The 24,943-nt window shown below is 39.5% G+C and overlaps 2 protein-coding genes and 2 pseudogenes across 3 annotated transcripts in view; 3 read left to right on the top strand and 1 right to left on the bottom strand.

The window, feature by feature from the left end:
- The window catches only part of LOC104430604 (ABC transporter F family member 3-like), a 38,267-nt gene that overhangs the window by 9,664 nt on the left and 3,660 nt on the right, over window positions 1-24,943 (top strand). The window lies entirely within an intron of this gene.
- Window positions 1,728-6,644, bottom strand: LOC104434555 (annotated as a pseudogene).
- Window positions 6,718-8,106, top strand: LOC104422564 (annotated as a pseudogene).
- LOC104423286 (putative disease resistance protein At3g14460) lies at window positions 16,017-23,379 on the top strand. The gene is made up of 2 exons (XM_018867885.2): window positions 16,017-16,247; window positions 19,186-23,379. Exon 2 carries the CDS (start codon window positions 19,201-19,203, stop codon window positions 23,377-23,379), a length of 4,179 nt encoding a protein of 1,392 aa, XP_018723430.2. The 5' UTR covers window positions 16,017-16,247; window positions 19,186-19,200.

The raw sequence follows: 24,943 nt of genomic DNA on the forward strand, positions 1-24,943 counted from the left end.
ATTGGTTATAAAGGGAGGAAGAAAAAGATAGAAACTTTTACAGACTTATAGGATATGGAACATAGTGATTTCCATGAGGGTAGCTCTGAGGATGAAGGCATCCCAATGCAGCTTGACTAAGACGAAGCCATAAGTGAATTGGAGGATATTGGAGGTGGAGACAGCTCCTTCATGGATATTAGTGAAATTGACCGTGCATAAAAGCCTCATAATTCAATTTAAGGCCAAATGTTCGTGTTCGAGCTGTCAAGATAACTTGCTTTTTCAGTATTTTTCTCCACAAGTTTGAAGTTTTGAGTATCTGCTATATAGATTTAATTAGACAAACTCCCATTTACATCTGTGAACTAAACCATTAGTAGGCTGATCCAGCTTTTTCCTCATTTGTCCTAAATATCACCTTTGAAAATAGGAAGACTCATTCTTTAGTTTGAACGATAGATGGATTTCCACAGCTTTTGGCGGTTCTTTCTTATACCTCATTGATAACATAAATTGTGTTCATGATTTTTTACGTGGGCTAGCATCTGCTGGACGCCATTTTGCAAGAGAGTTCTTTCGGTTATTGCGAACTCAATGGAGATGATGTTGGATAATTAGCTTTCAAATATTGTGATTAGATTTCTTCTTGGCCTCATAAAAACTACGATATCCACAAACTTTTAGCCTTAAACCAAACTGCTATTATGTGGAGTTAAAAACATATTGCACTCGATAGTGGATAATGTTATGTTTTTTTCTTTATGACAAAACACCGTGGTTGACAAATTTCATTCCATTTGAAGTTATTCGAAATGACACTGAATAACTTTCTTTTAGTTACGTCTATTTTCAAGCCTGATGAAGTCCTATGACCTTTCCATAGCATGCCATGCACGATTAAGTTTCTTAGAGCATATAAGGCTGTATTATATAAATTCGATTGGTTAAACATAAATAGAAGCAGCAGAAAGGACACTTAGGCCTTACCTTTACAATTTATTTTGCAATTGATACACAAAGGTGACAATGTAGTTGACAAATCTTTTGGGTCACCATCACAGTTAGAGAAAGTATCTCATGTCATTCATGAATGGTTTGTTGTCCAGCACATGAAACTTAGGGACAAGCTATGACAAGGGTGACAAAGTGTCCATTGCAGAGAAAGGAAATGAACAAGTGCTTGGGAGCTCATTATATGCCTCTAGCTGTCAATACGATGACTAACATCAAATTTCAGGTTAACACCAAAAAAAAAAAAAAAAAAAACAAGCATTTCGCCTACCTTCCTGGTTGGACAGACTTCTTTAGTCCTTCGCACCAGTGATGCCTCCGGTGTTTTCTAAAAAAAATGTATATTTATCAAGTTCAACATATATGGAATATCTCAGTCTCATCTTATTGACAGATGAGCCCGTGCTAAATTTTCCGACGAAATTGAGTGATGGTCTTTATAGATGTGCATCGTCTACATAGCAATACAACTAATAATAATATACCAGTCCTACTGAGGAAAATTCTCGATATCCACTTCTTTTTGTTTAATTTCTCTGCACAAAATTTGTATTCAACGTGTTCATGAATCTCTAGGCAACATCAAGTATACTGTGAGTATCATGCTTAAATCAGGTCCCCACCAATCCCCATGTAGATGCAGTATCAACTTTCTCACAGATTTTGACATAGACTTCTAGATATTTTACTCAGTATCTGCAGTATGATGTGATAAGTTTCAATAAATTATATAATTAGAGGAAGATTTGGCACAAAAAGGATATAGCTTCAGCTTTGGGTAGGTTTGGGGCATCAAATACCTTGCAGACATGCTTCTCCCCTGACTTTCCTAAACGTCAACCTAATAGTGGCTGCACGAGCCAGAACATGCCCGCCTGCAGGTTTCATTGGGTCTGATGACACACCTTCGCATGCATCAGCTACGACTGAAACAAATAAATCAAAGACAGTCATAGAAAAAATAAAATCCTTTTCCTATGTCAAGGCCTGCAGCTACTGTATGCATCACCAGTTTGCACCAAATAGCTGGTTTCTTGAGATTTACAAGAATTAGTATGAGCTTAGTGCAGTCCCCAAAATGCTATTTGTTGGTGTGCAACCATCAAAGGGCTAAATCGAATAAGAACTTTGAATGGATGCAGGACTATGTGGGAGAAATGAGATGTGATGCAGTACCTTGATTGGTCATGTACACTGCTACGTTAGACTCCTCAGCTACCTTAATTAAACGTAAGAGCATCTGTGCCAATTTTTGCTGCAATTCAAAATTCATTAATCTCAAACCAGAGAAGCTGCAGAATAACAACTCGCATGATTTGATGGTTTCAGAATCAACCTGGCACTCTGCAAGTTCTCTTCCAGTAAAATCCACATGGAAGAAAGCAATCGCCAAATCCATAATTTGAAAAAGGCACTCACCATAGGTCAACCATCCACACCTCACAAAATCTAGGGTTTGATTCTCGAGCAGTGTCTTACTGGTAATTTGACTGGTTCTTCGGACATTTTGGCAGCCAAACCAAGAAGCAAGTTGTACTGATGCTCAGAAGCAGAGGCACAGGCATAAATGATCTTCAAATTCATGGAAAGACTAGATTACAGCAAGTACACTAGCCAGAAAAGCAAGAGTTGCCACCAGTATAGAAAGCATTGCTTACATTATCTAGGACTGCACCAGGATCCATGCCAAATCTCTCGGCAATTGGTACAATTCGATCAGGACAACCTCAGGTGTACTAAGTTAAGAAAGTGCACGTGTGCTTACACAGAGAGACCACGTTTATGAAACAAAAGCAGCTTTGTCAAGGTCAAGAAAAATACAGACAGATTATCATAGGATACAAAGTTCATTGTGTGTCAATATAAGCTACCTTGCCATTTCCTCCTCTCATGTGAGTTGGCAGCTGAAAATTTTTACGAACAAGGAATCCACAAGCCACTAATAAAGAACGATTGAAAACAGGGTATATACTGTAGTAGGATTTGCAAATAAGTAGAGTATCTTCAAGAATGACATTCGACTAATGATCAACCCAAGCCCAAGTCGGACAATAATTAAGACTTTTACTCAGTTTTGACAGGGTACAAACTCTTCTGGCCTTTCCCTGCTTGGTTATGTAAATGCGTTCCAGTATACTGATCGCAGATTACAGAAAATGAGGGTGCCATATTCCCAGAATCACCTGATACACACGTTCTGATGCCAAGATTGCCCACATCTTTACTCTTCATAGAAGTTCAGTCATTAAGTTACTCTTTGGCATTGTTTATCTGAACAAAAAATGCAACAGAAGTTAACGACAGAAACCTAATATCCAATTCAGACCAACCTGAGTAGTAACACACAGAGTATGTGCCAGCTGTGTTTTACCAGACCTGAAGTGATGTTAGCAGCATTTTCTGAGAAAGCTAACTAACAAAAGCAACTAAAATTTCATCAAAGGTAATGTCTTTGGACTGTGATTTTCACCCCGATACGCCAAATGCTTCTGTAATTGCCAGAGTTTTAATACCACCTGTTTAACATCGCCAAACCAGTGAAATTTGCTTTTGTTGAAACGCATGAAGAATAAGACACACGGTCTGCAAAAGAAAGTCTATTACCGCCTAAAAGCTCATCAAGGGCTTGGCTTCCAATTGTGATGCGAACAACCGACTTTCTCTGGAAATAAAGAAATTATAAGTACTTTGAGCAACACATGCTAATTTGCAGGCTTTATTTCAAGGGTCAATAACTCATTGAGGTATTCCGAAGATGCTTATATTAGTTCAAATTGATTGGAGCCACCATCACAGGTCAAGAAGAATTGAGGATCTAACCACTATTTTTTCAGCTGCTTCGCATTTTTTGTCCACTTTTGCCTCAGATAACCCTTTTATTCCAGTTAAGTGCTACCAAAAAACAAAAAAAAACAAAAAAGCAACCTCAACTTAATTCTCAGGACTAATGATTAGATATACCTTCTTTGTATCCATAATCAAGCCATTGCGAGTGGAGATTTGTTATTAATCCATATATGCCATAAATGCGCAGAAAATAGATGTACCAATGGTGCAATTACCAAGTGACGTAACATAACAAAGGCCGAATTGCTCTTGCACGATTTAAAAGACATACGTCAAATAGGTGAATTAGACATGTTGTGTTCAAGTAGTAGCGGAAATTACTCCTTGTCAATTAAGTAAAAAAACTAAAACTATAGTATGCACAGAAAATCACAAGTTCAAGAGGAAGTCGAATGGAAACTCGGTATCATTCTCCTCAATCACATCACAAAAAGGAAATGAATTGAAATCTGCAGAGCTCATGAACTCACTTGAGAGCTGAAATGAAGAGGTTTCTACTGAGTCACAGGCTCCAGCCTTAACATGAACAGCTTTTCCATCATCCTGCATATGCTCTAAGTTGGACATTTCACTTTTTTTCCCTGAAGATTTACATTCAAATCTTTCGCTACGATTTTCTCTTACCCCTGGTGCTTCTTGTTCAAAAGAATCAAGAATAGAAGGAATTCCTTTAAATAACATATTCATTCCATCGCCTGAACCCCGTAGCTTTCCATCCTTTCACCTTGAGCTTCTTGGCAAGCTTCCTTCCCAATTCCAGATCCTCCACGGCAGACATGGAGCTTTCCGCCTAACACGCTCGAGATACTGTTCAATCTCAGTCTTTGATTTTCTCTTCACATTATTCTTCACTTTGCTGCATTTCAGCAAACCAGAATCGTCCCCCAACGAAGACTCAAGCTTAATCATCACATTAAACTCTTATGTTTTCTGGTGAATGAAGAATGTCAGGACAAAAGCATTTCCTAGATCATTACTGACAGTCTAGCGTTCCAACAGTGATTATTGATGAATTTAGCTTAGGATATTCCTTATTAATCCAGCTATGTCACCAATACAATGGTGCAATTCCAATGTCACGTAACATAACAAAGGCTGGAATTGCTCTTGTATGATCAGAAGAAGAAAACTGAAAACTACTGCACGTGCAAAAAATCACGACAAGTTTGAGGGAATGATCGAGATGTAAAAACACTAACGGATTCACGGTGATGTTCCAGGAAAATCGAGCTAAACTGAGGAACCAAACCGAAATCGAGCTCATCCAGTTGGCAGCATTCAGAGTCACTTGATATCGACATTCGAAGAGATTCACACTCATAGTTCCATCGAGCCATTTGCATCTTGCTTTTGACTTCAGAACAGAGACGAGAAGATCACGATACTCGTCTCGGAATCAAACGACCGCACCGTAACATCAACGAGAAAACAAAAGCGATGAGATGAACAGAGAGCAGGTTGCCTGCACTCTGTTTTGCCCCCTGACTTACGTTTGTCGATCGTTTCGAGCAGGTCTTCTTCGTGGTGGACGTCGTCCTCTCTTTCCACGATCTGCAGCCGGTGGCTCTGCTCTTCGGCTCTGAGCATCGACGAGAGAACGCGAGACGAAACTCAGAATCGTTGCCGGCGATTGCACCGACGGGAAATGCACGACGTTGGAGTTTGACGATCGGCGATGGAGTTCGCTGCGTCTGCGCACAAGAAGAGATTTTCGAATTACGATCGCAAATTGGAGGGAACCTTATGCATAGAGGCGGGAAGCGGGGAAGAACAGCTCGTGGCTTTTCTCTTCTTTTTTTCTTTTTTTAAGAAAAAGGAGATTCGATTAAGTTTTGTTTATTCTGAAATAGATCTTATTAATTGAGGTTTGATGGATCTGATAAATCCTTATAGTCTTTCTAAATCCATTCCTAGAGAGAAAACTGGACTTGACTTTTTTTTTCCCATTGAATAATCAATTTGAAATAGCTTGATTTTATACTAATTTTAGTTCCACGTGATTTATAATTTTCTCAAATCTGATCAAATAAAGTTCTTCTTAAGTAAGGAAACTAACCGATTTGAATTGTGGTCAATTCTTGATTTAACTATATTGTGGTTAAACTCCATACTTACCACTCACAAAGTCATGGAAATATGAACCAACAACTAAGTTATTCGAAATGGCTCATCAAATATTTGTGCATGACCTAATTTAGTTGTGTTGTGCCTAAGTTGGCACCCATCCTAAAATTTATAACTCGGTGATTTAGCAAAGGGTGACGAATATGAAGCACGTTTGATGTTTAGAATTTGATTAGTAATCTCTTCAATACTTTTTCTTAAAAATTATTATTTTAAGTAAGTTTTTAAATTTATGTAAATCGAGAAAAGATTCAGCTATCTACAAATTACAAAAAAACAATGCTTTATTTTAATATGATTCAATTTATTTCTTTTACCAAATATTATTATGATTTTAATATCGTATTTTTCATGTAATTTCCGAACACCTCAATTTTTTTTTTCCTTTAAACACCTCAATTTTATAAAATCGCAACAATATATCACCATTTATTAGACCCTCAAGCTCTTTTAATTATTCAAATCAAAATATCGTCTCTATCACGACGACAAACGCAAAAACCAAAACGACTAGCCGTTCCATCTCTACGGCCCTTTCCCTCCTCTCCGCGCCTCGCTTCTTCTTCTTCTTCTTCTTCTTCGTTCTCCGCACAAACAACGTCCGAAATCCCAACCGGCTTCTGTGGAAGTCGAAACTGGTGCTGATCGAGCGATCCGAGAGAGGTGTTATAATCGCGCATTCACGGCGATCTTCTCGAAAACTGTCGTCCCGGGTTCTCCTCGTTCCTCGTTCCTCGTTCTTCGTTCCGTTGCACATAAGGTGTTTGATGTTTGTCCTGAGTGAGAGGCGTTTGCTTTTCTTGGGCTTGTTTCTTGAATTTGGAGCGAGACACTAGCATCTTGAGATGACCCGTCTTCGAATCATTTGTAAAACCGTAGCCTCCTCGAATGAATGGAGCGCGGCAAGGGAGTTCGGTTGCTTTGTCACCTCGCCAGTGCGTTCGCCTACCCTGAGAAGAAACTGGAGTTTTGGCGAGGTTTTACTTACGTGGCCACAGCATAGATTCATGACCACCAGCAAGAGAGTGCAAGATAGGAGCAAGGACAAGAGGGTCCATGATCTCGAAATCGCCACCGAGAAGCATAAGGTGGTGTCGAAGGTGTTGGTTCTGATGGAAATGTTGAAGAAGGAACCCGAGATGATAATCCCTGTGAGGTCGCTGGATCGATGCCGGAATCAGATTAATTTGCCCAGGCCACACAGTATAGTGGATTTTATTCGGAAGTCGCCAAAACTGTTTGAGTTGTGTAAGGATCGGAAGGGGGTATTGTGGTGTGGAATGACTAAAGAAGCTGAAGACTTGTTAGAGGAAGAGGAGCAATTGATTAGGGAACACTCTGGCAAGGCTGCTGAATATGTGACTAGGATGCTGATGATGTCAGTCGACAAACGGCTTCCACTGGACAAAATTGTTCATTTCAGGAGAGAGTTTGGTTTGCCAGCTGATTTTAGGAGCAAGTGGGTACACGAGTATCCACAGCACTTCAAAGTGGTTAAATCTCCGGATGAAGTTGATTATCTCGAGCTCATAGAGTGGAATCCTGCTTGGGCCATCACAGAGTTGGAGAAAGCCGTACTGGGGGTATCAGAATCTGCCTCTCATGCTCCAGGGTTGCTTTCCCTATCTTTCCCCTTGAAGTTTCCTGCCACTTACAAGAAGGTGTATAGATATGGAGGGAAGATTGAGCACTTTCAGAAAAGGTCTTACTTATCTCCTTATGCTGATGCACATGGCCTCCAACCTGGATCGAAAGAATTCGATAAGAGGGCCATTGCGGTGATGCATGAGTTACTGAGCTTCACAATGGAAAAGAGGTTGGTAACCGATCACCTCACCCACTTTCGACGAGAATTCATGATGCCTCAGAAGCTGATGACTCTTTTTGAAGCATTTTGGCATTTTCTATGTCTCCGAGAGAGGGAAGAGGTTTAGCGTGTTCTTGACAGGAGCTTATGAAGGTGTGGAGCTGATTCAGAAATGTCCGCTGGTTATTTGGAAGGAAAAGGTCTTAAGCCTTATTGGTTATAGAGGGAAGAAGAAAAGGATAGAAACTTTTACAGACTTATCGGATGTGGAAGATAATGAATTTCTTGGGGTAGCTCTGAGGATGGAGGCACCCCTATGCAGCTTGACCAAATAGAAGCCATCAGTGAATTGGAGGATGTTGCAGTTGGAGATGGCTCCTTCATGGATATACATGAAATTGACAATGAATACAAGCCTCATGATTCATTGTAAGGTCATGTGTTCTTATTCAAGCTGTCAAGATAACTTGCTTTGCAGTCTTCTTCTTCGCAAGTTCAAAGTTCCATGTATTTATACAGATTTAATCAGACAAACTCTGCTTACATCTATAAACCAAGTTAACCAATGGCGGACTGATCCATGTTATTCCTCGTTGATCCTAAACATTGCCACTGGAACTCCTGAAATGAATGGTTCCGAAAGAATGTGTGGGATGATGCATTTGGCAACTCTCAACTCGCCTTGGTGCCACCAAGTACATCGGAAGCAATCTATGTATGGTGACCGGTTCATTATCAGTTATTGGCCTGACTTAATGAATGCTGCAATACTAATCCACTATTCTGAAAATGAACTTGCCACCCTGCGTTTGGATCTCAATTGTTGGGTCAAAGAGATGATTGGGTAGTAGCTATCAGGGAGAACATAGCCTATCTTCCACTATGATAATTGACATTCTCTCTCTTGTTGTTACAAATTAGATGCCGAGCTCAGTTTTTTACCCATAGGACTCAAAAACTGGGTGGATCTAATTTTGAAAACTGGTCTGTTTCACTGATCTAGCAATTGAACTGGAGGTCAAACTGGTTCGATCTGATATTAGCAAAGACCATCCATGCATGTACAGCCAGATTGATTTACTTGTGCTTTCTTTGACAATCAACCAATCGTTTTTACTATGAATCCTTGATCTCAATCTATTCTTGATGAATCAACTGCTCTTTCTTAAGCCATCGAGACTAAGATGCCAGAAAAGAAAAGGATGTACCGAATTTCTTTGCAATCAACCAATCTCTAGTAAAAGAAGGGTGCAATGTAAGCAAACGATCACTCCAGCGAGAAAATCCCTCAACATTATTGTCTGTCCATCCTTAAAGAGTGCATCCATGTCAAGGAACATCAATCTTCTTCTTCGACATGGCGACCTTCAGGGTTTAGGAGCGTGTTCTTCTCGCTGAACTACTTCACCTGCTCCCTCATGAGGTCGCTTTCGTGGAACACTTTCGGCAGTATCCCCCTCAGGACACCCATCTCCTTCCAAGAGTCTTGCAGGTCGTTCTCAAACTTGCTTATTATCTTCTCATCCTTCTTCAGCATCTGTTTGTCTTTTTCTTTTCTCTTTTCTTTTTTGTGTGATTCCTATGATGAAGTCTTTCAGGAAGTAAAGCAAATGCTCAAAAGTGATAAGCAAATATACGTAGAGGCCATCTTGCAATGAGATGCGACTGTTTTTGTCATTCACACAGGTTGTCTTCAAAGAGTATGGAATACCTGAAGTTCCATGTCCTTTAAACTTGTGGGCAACTCCAGAAAGGTTGCCTAGTGCGTTCTGAACTTCATGTTTGACAATATCAGCGCTTCTTACTGCCTTTGGAAGTTCGCCTCAGCACTGCTCGACTTCCAGCCCTTTGGAGCAGAGCTTCTCTCTCAATAAGCTTGTCATTAAATTCTCTGCTTCAATCTCTGATGTTAAAGTATCATGTGGTAGAATGAAAAATTCTTGAGGATCCTCTATGGGGATGTTGTGGAGCAATAGTTATGTGTGTCTGTCAAGAGTAAAAGCCTTCAAGTTAGGGTCTTCAAAAACAGAAACTGTCGGCTGCATATTCAAACTAAAGCTGAATCTTGAGAATTGGGCATGAGCGGGTGTACAACATGCATAACATCATCTGTAGACCCAACAGAAAGCTTCAAAATGTGCAGGGAAGGAACAAATCAGAGCAAACTGAACGGATGATGGACAAGAAAGTATCCTACTGTGGGAGAAAATGAACAGAGAGTCAAAAAGAGCATGCGACACGATCACGTGAGAGTAAGTTCACCAAACGAAGGAAAAGAACAACAAAGGATTAAAAATCACATAATGAGAAAAGCATGACTAAATTTACCAGTAAAGGCAATCTTGCTGATGTGTTTTGCAAAGGCCAAGTAAGCAGCAAATTACTCGGTGCATGTAAGATTTCTACCACGTTCCATTGAGTTTTGGCTGTAATGAATAAATTGTGAAAGACAGAGTGACTAGTGGGTGATAGGAAAGGGCCTGCACGTGGCCCGGCGGCAAGTTGATGTTGCTACTGTCCTTTGATTTCAGTAACAGAAGAGATACAGAGCAACCAGGTTCTCTGTGAGTTCATCTAACTATGAAAAGTCTTGTAGTTTCTTAACTAGATTTTTTGTTTCCCTTTTTGGCAACTTTTTCTTAACTCTTTTGGATAGGTTGTTCCTTTTGATGAAAAAGACACTTAATTAGTAATAATAAAATCCATTTTATTAGTAAGTAGAATATCTCTAGAATTGCAAATGCGAAAAAAGAAAATAGTAAAGTAAATATATTTCGAACTCCATTTTTGGCTAAAAATTTTCATGAAACACACAATTTTTGTCAATACATATATCTTGCCAGTATAGACTTAAAAATGGACAATGCAATATAAGATGGTCAACATAATTGTCAAACCAATCCCATAAATATCTTATAACCTGATATTGAATTAGAATTTCTCACATCTTACACTCATTCAACTTTCCTAATTGAATTTGTACCTTTAGACATTTATCTTGCACAACAATCATTTATATATATATATATATATATATATATATATATATATATATTTGTTTTAGATATGCATAAATGCGTGCTATGTAGCTAGTATGTAACAGTAAAATTGTAAGTCTGTATAAAGCACATGCAACAACAATATTCTTGTGAAGTCAATTTTATCGTGCAATCTTTCTTAAACTAATACATGTTAAAGAGGTAGATCGGGTTGATTTGGGTCTGATCGAAAATGATCCAACCCTCATCAAGTTGTTTGACTCATATTGACCCACTTTTGTGCAATATATTTTTCAATAGCTAATACCCAACCCAGATTCCAACCCAACTCATATCCACATAACTTAGGTTCCAATTTTCAGCAATACAATTAAAGTGGGTACATTTCAAACTCGTGCAATGTGCATACCCATATTGCCACCTCTACTTGAAGTGTGTAATCCTACTTTGGGCTTTGGAATTCGTTTTAATGGTTGAATTCGGCCATTCGAATGTAGAGAGCTAAGTCGACTTGAGCTTTAGTAAGGGACGTGGCCCTCCCTCCTCCTTGGTGGCAACCAATTTGCTCATCTTCTTCATTAAAAAGTTCTGTTTTCTAGAAAGATCTTTTGATTGGCAAGGCTACTCTCACAAAGTTTTCGAATTCTTCTCAACTTTGCATTCGTATTTTCATTGCCCCACTTTCTACACCTTTTCCAAACTTGGCATTATCGTCCTCCAAAAGAACTCAAATGTACTATTCATTTATTTAAAAAAAATACTAGAAAAAAGGTTGTATCGATTTAAAACTTAAACACCATAGTTGCCATTTCGTCGCCATTTCGTCCTTAACAAGTCCACCTTGAGCTTTTTCCCCTGTGTCGTACATGTGATTAGTAGAGATGGCAAATTGGGTTACGCACCCATATTTTAATTCATATTTAATAGGATGGATGATCTATGGATTGCTTAAATAAAGGTTCAAATGGATCTAATAAAATAACTCCTACCCAATGATGGGTTTTAATAAGTTTAGAAAGAACCCGCTATTGACATATCTAATCAAAGGAAGGTACTTTGGAATCGGTGGTCACTTTCTCTGTTGGTTTCAGGCCCAAAGCACCATTGGCCTATATTATTTTATTTTTATTTTGATCTCTTTTCAATTTTCGAGTGCTGGAAATGATTGTATTAAAAATCCTAAAATAGAAAAAGGTTTTAGCGGAATCGAAATTTTTCCCTCTAGAAATAAGAAGAAATATTGGTTTTGGTATGTCATAAGTCAACCCCTTTATAATCTAACTAATACAAAAAAAAAAAAAATTTGTTAATGATTTATAAAATCTTGCATATTTTGGAGTATATTATGATGCTTGAAATTAAACCAATTGTTTGTCTCTTACACCTACACCAACATAGTCGCCACACTTACGATAAAAGGATTTGATAATGTAACTTCATTGTGAAACTAGAAGTTAGAATACCAAATTACGCATTTCCTATAGAATTTACAATTCAAGTATTTTTCATATTTCTTATTTTACACGAGAGCAAATATTTATATCATATATATTTTTCTAGAAATAGTTTCTTGTGCTATATTAGATAAATTTCTAACTCCGGTGAAAATGTTAAATGCACTCTAATAATTTAATTCGTCGCTTCTGAATCAAGATTGGGTGGAATTTAGATCATTAAAATTGAATTAGATGAAAATGGGTTAATAACTCAGTACGAATTAAATTGGTTTTTCAATCTAGGACCTTAGCCTCACGCGTAATCTCTAAGCACCGCGACGTAATTCTTGGGAAATTTCTTACCAACGGCAGCCTCCCCTTCCTTTTTCGCACCAGGAAAATAAAAAGAAACAACAAAATTCAAAAAGAGAACCCATCGCGGGTTCGGGCGCCGAACCCGATTTCCCCGAAACGCCCTCCTCCAAACCCGAAATTCACGCCCCGCCCGCCCTGGCCCAGGTTCAAATGGGAGGGCATTCCGGACTTTTCATCCTCGCTTTCCGTCTTTATCCGCCCACCGCTCCCTTTTCCTTCCCGTTTTCTCTTTTGACCAAAAAAGACCACCGTCGTCGTCGTCGTCGTCGTCGTCTTCTAGGGTTTCCCCTCCTCCTTGCGAAACCTCCATCGCCGTCCCCTTCCCTTTACCCGCTGGTTTCTTCGAAATTCCGCGCGTCGTTCCGAGAATCGTCCCCTTCTCCTCGGCGAAATCCCTCTTTCCTTCCCGAAGTCTCGATTTTTCTTCTCGTCTTCTCGTCTTCTCGTTCGAATCGAATAGAATCGAATCGAGTCGAATCGGGGGTGGTCCGCCGCAATGCAAGGGGAGTGCGACGCCGCCCCGCCCGATAACCCGGAGCCCCCGAGCCCGACCCGCGATTCCGCCGCCGGCCAGGGCGGGGGCGCCGGTTCGGACGACGATTTGTGCCTCGACGTGTCCGGGGAGAACCTGGAGTACCCGCTGCTGTCTCCGGCCTTGAACGGTTCCGCGGTGAAGGACCTGTATTTGTATAAGAACGAGTTCAGTTTGCTCCCGAAGTGGGTCGGGGAACTGCGGAGGCTGAAGACGCTGAAGTTCTTCGCGAACGAGGTGAACCTGTTCCCGAGCGAGCTAGGGAGTTTGGTGGGGCTGGAGTGCTTGCAGGTGAAGATATCGCCCCCCGGGCTGAACGGGCTAGCGCTGCATAAGTTCGAAGGGTTGAAAGAGCTCGAACCTTACGGAGCTCGAGCTACTTCTACTTTGGCGCTACAAATATATTGATCGGAATATTATAAAATAATTAAGTAATTGAATTAAAAAAAAAAAAAATATGTATACAAGTCTAATCTGAATGGACGGTCAATTTCACACACGAAACTAGAATTTGATATGGTGCTTACTGGTTCTAATAAATTAGAATTGGAAATCAAATTAGTCTTCATGGAAACTATTAGTTATGGGTTGGTCCGGTTCGATTTCTGGTGATTTTTGATTTCCTTACACATCCCTACTAATAACCTAACCAAGACCTAATCATTCTTTAATTGATCTTTTTTCGAATTGTATAGATTTATTTCTGGTAAATGGGGACTCGGGTCCCCGGGCCCGGTTGGAACTTGGGTCGCATCTCTGGTCTCACGGGTTTTGGATCTTTAGCTTGGGACATCACTGGGCTCCTATATCAAGCCCACTTCAATTTAAAAAGAACTTTCAAAGCCCAATTTCAGATACACTCCTGTTAAGCCCATCTTGAAAGACGACTGCAATAAGCCCACCTTTTTAAACGCATCAAGCCTACCTTAAGCCTAATTTCTAGATGGATTAAGCCCTGAACCCACACTGATTCTATTTTCCAATATAAAGCCCTATCTTCTTATTCTCCATCCTTTGCCCTCCACTTTCTTCTTATGCTCAATTCGTTCACGGAACCATTCCCAGAACACGGAAGATCCGAAGCTACTACGAACACAAAAAAAATCAGTTCCAATCATCGAGAAACAACTCACATCTTAAATGATTTAGCAAAGTCAACATGGTTCGGCCTTTAATCTCGTCAAAACAGGGCAGATCAGAAACCGAGGTTCCGTGGTTTGTCACCTTTGCCGGGAGAGCAATGAGCATACGAGTTAATAATTGAAGCTTTCACACTCGTCCATGAACGAAACTAGAACTAGCGGAGGAGATCCAGAGGACATTTGGCCTCTTCAGACCTTCCCAGCCAAAAACAGAGCCGAACAAGGTTGACGCGGGAGCAGCTACTGACGATGGTTTACAGCGAGGAATGACAGCGAATGGTGCAAGAAATCACTAAAGAATAACGAGGATCAGCTTTTCGTAAGGTTCTCTGTCCATTTTCCCTTCTCTCTCTGATTTTTTCTTTTATCTCTCGTCCTTCTCGCTCTCTGTTAACCTTCCTCTAAGTGCCGGGAATTCTGTAATGGATGAAGATGGGCGGCGATGATCTACCGAAGGGTGCTGTAGCTGTTGATGATCGTGAATCATTGAGAGAGAAATTGTGGGCGTTTGAACAGAAAAAGTTAGCCCAAAGCAACTTTTTGCTTAATGGGATTAGTTGGTGATGTGACTCGTTTTCTATTTCCACTATAAGATAAAGCAACTTGCTCGGTGGATTAGTTGGTGTGCCTAACTCTTTTTGTTGTTTCGCCCAAAGCACTGTATTTTTGTTCTTTTTATTGAACCGTCTAGCTATCTTTGATGACTTGCAGCTGTATGATAGCCATTGTTAGGTGAATCTCAACATTTATTTTAGTCGGTGCAAGTTGCCCGAAGATGCTTATTTGTTAGTCCTATTCATTGTGTTCAGCTTCATTCATCACTAGACAAGTCAAAAAGTATTAATATATAATTTACAAGAAATACTCTATTACACTAATGAATAGGAAAATCATGCAAAGGACCACAATTCTCCTATTAAGCAATCCCGATCTCAACTATTACCTCAACATCCTTCATCAAATTATTATTGCACATCTTGCTGTGAATTTTTAGCACGTAACCGCCACATAAAAGCCTGCATTGATGGCATTTTCACCAATAACGCATGAAACAAAGACATTGAAATCATAAGGTTACTAAGAATGTATGGATGCAAAAAAATAAAAATGGCAACAAAACACTCATAAGTGATAAATTTTTTATGATAATCTACGTGCACTCTAAGTGGTCATACGACAAAAAGTCACCTTTTGAAATCTGTTTTGGATCAAGACTTTTGGCTTGTGTATGAAACAGATGACCTTTTCTTGTCGCCATCCAAAACAAAGGATAAGAGGTGATTTTTCTTCAATGATCAATTCCGAGCGCACACATATTTTCTCTATATAGGCTCAATATCCTTGTGATTTCAATGTCTTTGTTTCTGCTTTATTGGTGAACATGCGATCAATGTAGGCTATTATGTGACAGTTACCGTGCTAAAGATTTGCATATGTTTAAGAAAATAATTTACTGAAATGATTTGTCTATATTGTGGAAATACAGGAAGTTCCTTGATTCTTCCTTCAATGTGGACGAATTGATAAAGTTAGCTTTGTCCTTATTGAACAAACAAAGTTAGCCGTCTATGATGACTTGTTGTATAACAAAAAGTCACAACGAAAAGTCTTGGTCTTCCTATATATATATAAACAAATATATGATTGTGAAAACTACGGATATCTAAAAATAATCTCTAAACATTAGGAGACAAGCACTTGTGGATGAAAGACTTTGATTTTGATCCCTCTAACCACTTGTGAGCATCCTTGAAAGTCTTGGTCTTTGTTTAATGTTTTTAGTAGGTGAAAGTTTTGGTCTTATTGGACTTTATAGTTTTCTCTCTTCATTAGCTCATTTCATCACTTTGCTTCACCATAACCCATGCTCCTCCCCCTGCTCGACAGTGTTCTCCTCCTACTCATCCGAACCTAGCGTTCGTGCTTGCTGGATTGCTATCGTTGATACTAATCCCGTTCACTGGACTACTCCAGGAAGTCTACACGGAAAAGGTAAGAGACATCTTGCTTTCTTTTTCCCTCAAACTGATGTAGGCAGAACTTCGCTACCTAAAGCATCTCGTGGGCATTTATTACACGAGGGCAACCGCAAATTCTTTCAAAAATCTTTCTATTAATGGAGGCAAAAACAATATCTTGAGCAAAAGAAGAGGCAGCAGCAGCAACAGAAGTTTGGATCTTAAATCGATTGCATGCCTACCTATAGTCCTGATTGAAGTTGATGTGAAATACTTGATAAGTTTAATAACAGGTTTAATAACAAAGAATTGTTATTTCAATTTTTGTTAGATAGTAATATTAGGATGTTAAGATTAATTTTTAATCTCTCTATCATTATTCTTTTTACTAAACACACACTGATATGAAATAATTTTACATGATTAGAAGTACCGAGATCACAGTATTAATTTATAATGGAATCCGTATTGTTATTCTTCTCGCAGAGTAATTATTTCACATCGTTAATATATTCTAATTTTAGTCCATGAAATTGGGGAAGTAACAATAAATATCATAAGAGGATAGCTTCATTCCTCTTCTGCAAAGACTCTCGGGAAAGTCACGTTTGCCATAATTTGCTGCGTCAAATAAAATAAATAACTTTTGTTGTGTCTTTTCACATATTCACTCTTTTAATAAAATCTGACCAAAAGACTCTTATAATAAAAAGTCCTTATTTTATAGATATAGTGGATTTACCATTAGCCAAAAGGGATAAAATAAATTAACAAGGCGATTGAGATTTAGGATTCTTTTAATATATACCAGTATAATCAATTGAGTTAAGTCAATACAGTTGCAATTCAAACTTCATAGTAGTTCCTGCCGAAGTGCCCAGGGTGTTGTGTGGGGATGACTTGTTTTACCAATGATAGTTCAGTGCAGGAAATTAATCCATGTATTTTATTTCTTGATAAAGAACAATATATAGTTTATGTGATAAAGAATTAAATTTTGAATTAGAAAATCAAAATTGTGCTTTGTTAGAAAAGAACACGCATAGGCTCGTGTTTTGTTCGGAAAAAAAGAAGGTATATCTACATCAGAAAAGTTTTTGAGATTTTTCATCTTTTATAATGTACATTAATCTCGTGTCAATCGGACTTCACATATTGTTCAACCCCAAAAAGCACAAGTTGTCATTTTATGTTGTACACTCCCAAAAGCCGGTCTTTTTTTATTTTAACTTTTGCAGGTGTCCAAAAGATAAAGTTATGACATAGAATCAATTGGTGGGGCTGTGAAGCCAAGAACACATCACTCCATTAATTTCTGCTCCATCTTTTTTCTTTCCTTTGAGCCCGAAAGAGAGGGGGGAGAGAGAGACCGATGCTGCATGTAATGGGCGAATTAAGGGTTTAATACATGTTTTACAAAAAAATCATGAAAAAAAGTGTGAATGAAAAGTAAATATTTATCATCATGCATGCCCACCATGAGAAAGTAAAAGATATGATACGGAGAATGGAAAGGCAAAAAAAAAAAAAGACGAAGTCAACACCTAAAAGAAGTGAAATGTTAGACCCAAAAAAAATTCATATGGTCAAACAGAAAAATGTGGCTCTAACCTCCTTGTGAATTTTTCATTATGATGTTATCAAATTGTGGAAAACTCGTCATTTTTTCTTAATCGTAGATCAATGAAAGACAAAAAGAAAAGAGGAACACGTGCTTTCACCCACGGCAAATAGGAAAAACATTGCTGGAAGCAACCTTCTTGTTTGTTCTTCGTACCGATCAGAATCATCACATCACCATTGCCCATGATGGAGAGCACGTGATTTCTGGGTGAAGTGCACATCTTTCCAAACGATGCCGAGTACAAAATGTTTAATGAATGCATTCCTCTGTTGTACAAAACGATCTAAGATAAACAAATGAAAAGGCTGGATGGAGAGGACTTACTTTCTGGATGGAGAGCACATGGTTTCTGAACGATTCCAAAATACCCTGTCTAATGAACAAGTCTTCTTCGGCGGGTGTCTGTTGATTAATCCAATGTTAAAAGTTAATGTGACTTGGAGTAGTGCAATGCATCTCTTCTCGTTCCAACGGACCTCTCCCTCTAAGTCAAGCCAATGTCATTGGGTTGCGCCCGTCATGGACAAAAAGAAAATGGCTAATCTTTATCTCTAGATGCGTGCCCTACTGCTAAGGCCAATCTTCGATGAAGAGCACATGCGTTATGGGTGGAGAGCCCGTGCTCTTTGAACGGTTACGAATCCCATGATGATTAATGAAAAGAAGATGCCCTGTTGCTACACAGAAAGATGTAGATAAATAAATGAAAAGACTGGATGGACAGCACATGCTTTCTGGGTGGAGAGCACACGCTTCCTAAGAGATTCCGCTCTTTGATCGCATATTTTGTATTTGATTAATGTAGGCTCAAACGGTAGTCACAATGCTGAAAATTTGCAACAAGATGGGCGGCAATGATTTGCTAAAGGGTGCTCAAGTAGTAGTAAATGATTAAGAATCGCTTGATAGGAGAATCGTGGTCTTTTTAAACACAATTTTCCTTTCCATTAGTGTGATGTGTGTAGTATAGTTTCCACTAGATTATATATTGTTATTTGGTGATTCTTTACCGGTTCATGGATTAGTTGGTATGCTTGACCCACCCTTTTTCTTGTTTAGCCCAAAGCACATGCTTTGTTTTCCTTATTTAATAGACAAAGGTAATCTTTAAACATTACGAGACAAATACCTGACAGCGAAAAGTATTTTATTTTGATTTCTCTAACCATTGATGTGCATCCATGAAGGTCTTAGTCTTCCTGGACTTTAGTTTTCTCTCTTTCCATTAGCTCACTGTCATTTTGCTTCGCCATGACCCTTGTTCTCTAGAGTGACTGATTCACCCATTTTCTTTCTCCATCAGCTCATTATCACTTTGCTTCACCATAACGCATGTTGTTCTTTACAGTTTACGGATTCACCCATGGCCATTGGGGAGATCCTTTTGAGTGCCTTCCTTCAAGTCCTATTCGAGAAGTTGGCTTCTCTGGGATTGGACCATGCACAAAGGGAAGGAGCACCGCCCTTCTCTGGAATTAGCATTGACCTGTTTCATAAGTGGAAGAAGATGCTGGTTATAATCAATGCAGTGTTGAGTGATGCAGAGGACAAGCAATTGACCAATAAAGGCCCAGTGAAGCTATGGCTAGATGATGTTAGGGACTTGGCCTATGACATGGAAGACTTGCTTGATGAGTTTGCCATTGAAGCCACCCAAGCCAAGTCAAAGGCAGAATCCAGCACAAGCGGAGGTCTGGTGAAATGGAAGTTCCCTTTCATTAGCCAACATAAATCCTCCACATCAAATCCAAACCCGCATTCACTCATGTCTGAAATTGAGGTACAAAATATATCTAATAGATTGGAAGAGATTGTCACCATGAAAACTCATCTAAACTTGATAGAGAGTGTTGTGCATAGATCTGACCACACCGACAAAAGGCTCCCCAGTAGTTCTTTGCCAGAGCCTCAATTTTTTGGCAGGGAGAAGGAAGGAGCAGAAATACTTAAACTATTGATTGGTGAAGCCGAAAATGTCAATACCACGCTAAGTATAGTCCCCATAGTAGGGATGGGCGGTATTGGAAAGACGGCATTGGCTCAACGATTGTACAATGATGTCAAAGTGAGTAGCTGCTTCGAGAAGAGAGCATGGGTTTGTGTTTCAGATGTTTTTAATGTTCTCGACATAACTAAGACTATTTTGCGGTCTATCACTGAGGTGTCTAATGAGGGTGAAGATCTTAACAGGCTTCAAGTTAAGTTGAAGGATAGTCTATCAGGGAAAAAGTTTCTTGTGGTTTTAGATGATGTTTGGAATGAAAACTACGAACAATGGACCGCCCTCTTGAAGCCATTTGAAGCTGGGGCTAAAGGAAGTAAGATCATCATAACGACTCGCAACTATACCGTTGTTTCCATAACAGGAGCTTTGTCATATCCTTTGAAGGAGTTGTCCCTTGATAATTGTACAAGCTTATTAGCATTCCATGCTCTTAAAACGACAAGTTTTGAGAGGCACCCAGATCTTGAAACAATAGGCAAGAATATAGCCGAAAAATGTAAAGGTTCACCTTTGGCGGCAAAGATATTGGGAGGTCTTCTACGTGATAGAGGGAATCCTGATCAATGGGAAGCTATCTTAAACAACAAAATGTGGGATCTTCCAATGGGAGAAAATGATGAGGTTTTTCGAGTTTTGAAATTGAGTTATGTCCATCTTCCTTCATATTTGAAGAGATGTTTTGTTTATTGTGCAATATTTCCCAAGGATTATGAAATTAAGAGGGATGAGCTGGTGCACTTATGGATAGCAGAGGGTTTTTTTGATGGAGGAAGATCAAAGGATAATATCTTGAAATGGGGACGAGCTCACTTCGATGAGTTAGTATCTAGATCGTTTCTTCAACAATCAAGTGTCAACGCGACTAAGTTTTCAATGCATGATCTTTTGAATGATCTAGCAAAGTCAATTGCGGGTGGGACATGCTTTAACTCTGAGTCTCAGCTGGCATATGATGAAGATGATGCATCTCCCGGGAAAGTTCGTTATGCATCATTCACCTCGTTGCCATATGTTTCATCAAAATGCATAGGAGCATATTATCAAATGAAGGTACTAAGAAGTTTAATATTCTTGTATGATCGTGGGGATGACCAATTCCACATTTCCAACAAAGTGCTACATGACTTGCTAACAAAATTGAAGTACTTAAGGGGGTTCTCCTTAAGTCATTGTTCCATCATAGAGGTTCCGGATTGTGTTGGTGATTTAAAATATCTTCGCTATCTCAATTTCTCGTACACAGATATAAAAAGGCTACCTGAGTCAATCGGCAGCTTGTGCAAATTACAAGCTTTGATCTTAAAAGGTTGTCAAGAGCTTTCTTTGTTGCCTCAGGGAATCACAAAATTGGTCAACTTACAATTTCTTGATATTAGAGACACAAGGAGTCTAAAGGAGATGCCATTCAATATCAGTAATTTGAAGAATCTTATGATTTTGTCCAAGTTTGTGGTAGGATCAAACAAAGGGTCACAGTTAAAGGAGTTAAAGAACTTGCCATACCTTCAAGGAGAATTGTTCATATCAGAATTGCAAAAGGTGGAAGAAGTCAGAGATGCAGTCGATGCTAATTTAATTGGAAAGAGAGGCCTTAGCAACTTATTCTTGCATTGGGGTGAAAATTTTGGAAATATGCGGAATGAGAAGCACGAAGCACTGGTGCTTCACTCTTTGCGACCTCACACTAATCTTGAACATCTCTCTATCTCGTACTATGGTGGTGCAAGATTCCCCTCATGGTTAGAAGGTCCATCTTATTCTAAGATAGTTTCGTTATGCTTACGGGACTGTCCTAATGTCACATCGCTTCCACCACTTGGACAACTACCTTCACTTAGAGAATTATCTCTTGAAGGTCTACATGCAATAAGCAAGATAGGTCCTGAATTTTACGGAGGCAAAAAGCCTTTTTCATCATTAACAACTTTGAAGTTGGAAGAGATGTTGGCATGGAAGGATTGGTCCCACTGTGTTGGGGGTCAAGAAGAAGATGTCCCATTCTCTTGTCTTCAGCATCTAGTTGTCCGGGGATGTCTTTCATTGGTCAAGACATTGCCTGGTCAACTTGATCTTCTCAAGAAGCTAGAAATTCATTCAAGCCCACATTTGAATAGCTCAACCAATGTGGTTTGCCTCCCATCTCTCTGTGAGTTATCCCTTAAGGATTGTAACAAGGAGATCTTAAAAATCTTGGTCAACCTAACCTCTTTGACCATTCTCAACATTAAGAATCTTGCAGAGCTTATTTGCCTTGATCATGGGTTTACGAGTTACTTGGTTAAGCTAAAGGAGCTTTATATAAGACAATGTGACAAGCTAGAACACTTGTGGCAAAATGGAAATGAGATGCAAAATCTTGCTTGCCTTCAGAGTGTAGTCATTGATAGTTGTCCTCAATTCACATCTTTTGTGGCTGGAGACGGAGAAATGGAGCTATCCTACAACCTTGAAAAGATGGAATTGAGAAATTGCACAAGTTTACAAAAGCTTCCAAGTAAGATGTACACATTAAGAGTTTTGAAAATTGAGAATTGTCCAAAAATCATGGGACTAATAATTTCTCAAGATGACCCCAGTAACAATAACTTGATATCTCAACTTGAATTTCTTAAAATAAGTGAATGTGATTCTTTGATATCATTTTCATTTGCCAAGGGTAGACTTACTTCTCTTATTATTGAGAAGTGTGAGGGGGTGGAGTCCCTCAAAGAGATCATAACAGAATCGCTGGATTATTTGTTTATAGAGAGATGCGAGAATTTGGTGAGTCTACCACGATGTCTTCACACGCTCTCCCATCTCACTTATTTGACACTATGGGGGTGTCCAGCATTGGAGATAGAGGACTTCCCTCCCCTTCCCATCACCCTGGTGACACTTGTTCTTTGGTCGCTTCCTAAGATGAAGTCTCTACCAAAGGAGTGGCATCATCTTACGTCCCTCCGCTGGCTATATATTTCGGGCTGTGAAAATATCAGATGCTTGCCCGAAGGAGGTTTGCCTCCCAATTTGCGGGATTTTTCAATTTGGGAGTGCAAGAATATGAAGCAACCGCTGAGAGAATGGGGCTTACCCATGCTCACATCCCTCGAGCGTCTGCTAATGGAGGGAAACAGCATGGGAGGGGAGGGAGACAAGGTGCGGTTTCCTTCGGAGGGAGACGACGAGTATGCCTGGAGTCTTCTCTTTCCTTCCTCTCTAACCCAACTTCACTTGAGAGATATGAGGAATGTGGAAAGTCTATCAAGCGGTCTTCGCAACCATCTCTCCTCTCTCCAACATTTATGGATTGTAGATTGCCCGAAGTTGAGGTACTTGCCAAAGGATGGCCTCCCTCCCTCCCTCCAAGAATTGTATATATATAGATGCGAGAATCTGAGGTACTTGCCAGAGGATGGCCTCCCTCCCTCCCTCCAACGATTGTGGATAGACGGATGTGAGAATCTGAAAGATCGATGCTCAAAACACACCGGCGACTATTGGCCCCTCATCCAAGAGATCCCTTGCATCTACATTGATGGCGATCGGATCCAATAAATTGGTTCATCCTGGTACGGTCATATTTTCTAGGGCTCGGGTAAGTTTATGGTCTTGAAGGCATCGGTTTCCATTCTGTTTCCTCAACTCGATGCTCAATGCAAATCGATACTTCCTCATGGAGATGCTCCGCATGAATTTCCGGAAATCCAAGAAATCCTCCACATCGGCATCGATTGGGTTCTCAGATCCGATGAAGTGAAATCGATCCACTTTTGCTGTCATTTGCTAACTGCCGCGATTCAATCCCTTCGATCTACGGTCGGATTTCTAAGGGTTCGGGTAAGTCCTTTCGTCTTGAATGCATCGATTTCGTGTTTCTGTTCTTCATTTCGATGCTTAATTACGAAGTAATTTCTTCAGATGCGTGCAGACGTTTGCTTCTCGTGTTGAAGTACTGCTGAAATTCAGAGCTGAAAAATTGATAATTAGCTGCTTGAATATCTAGCAAGAGCTTCCTTTAGTCTCCGATTGCACTGGCTTGCGAAGGTTGATGATGATGATATTCTTTAGCCACCGCAATTCTCTTTCGAACAGCAAGTAATTCAGCCTCCTCTACAGGCAACCATCTCCCCTGTTTCAGTTCTGGCCTCAATCCCAACAATTTTTGTTCATATATGGATGCGAGATTCTGAAAAATCGAGATGTTCAAATGTCACTGGCGACTATTGGCCCCTCATCTAAGAGATCTCTTTCATCAGCATTGATAGCTGTCGGATGCAATGAAGTAAAATCAATCATGCCCGAGCCATGATAAAAGATTTGTCTCCATTGACTGCTTTTTATTCCTCAGGTAATGCTTTCAACTTCTTTTATATTTTCTCTTTCATTTGTTAACTGTCAGGATTCATTCGTTGATGCAATGTAAGTTTTTGGTTTTCAAGGCATCAATTTGGATTCTGCTCCCCCAATTCGATGCATAACACGAACTGATATTTTCCCGTGGAGGTGTTTCCCAAATTGACAGTTGGGAGGGTGTTCTCGTTGGGTTGGATCTGCTTTGTTTTGTTGGACAATAAATTGTATGACGAAATGCTCACAAAGGTGGTGCCTCTTGATGACATATCTTCAACTCTACTAGATGCGCAAAAAATTTACTTATTTTTTCACTTGAGTAACCCACTGTACAAACTATGAATGAAAATGCATTATGCTTTGCATGAGAATCACCAAGAATCATAGCATTCCACAATCAAATTCGTCGGCATTTTCAGCGCTTGTTGTATGTTCTCTTCCCCGACATCTTTTTCTCGTGCCCCAGCTCACTAATACCTTTGAGATTTGTATTGGCAAAACCCCTTGGAACGATCACTTGGAAACGCTTTTGAGGTAGGGCTAATGCTGTTAATGTCACGTCTCATTTTTTGCAATTTACAGAAAATGAAGAAGCACTTAGTTTTATTTGGTGCATTGATGTGTTCTAAATTTTCTTCTAGCGAATATGATCTAAATAAGAATAATCTCTCTCAAAATCCAAAAACGTGATTATTTATGTGGAAGCTGTGATATGATTGTGAAGAAAGGGGATTTTTTTTTAATAACTTATAGTTTTCTTTATCATCAA

This window comes from Eucalyptus grandis, chromosome 2, assembly GCF_016545825.1.
Source record: "Eucalyptus grandis isolate ANBG69807.140 chromosome 2, ASM1654582v1, whole genome shotgun sequence".
Lineage (NCBI taxonomy): Eukaryota > Viridiplantae > Streptophyta > Magnoliopsida > Myrtales > Myrtaceae > Eucalyptus > Eucalyptus grandis.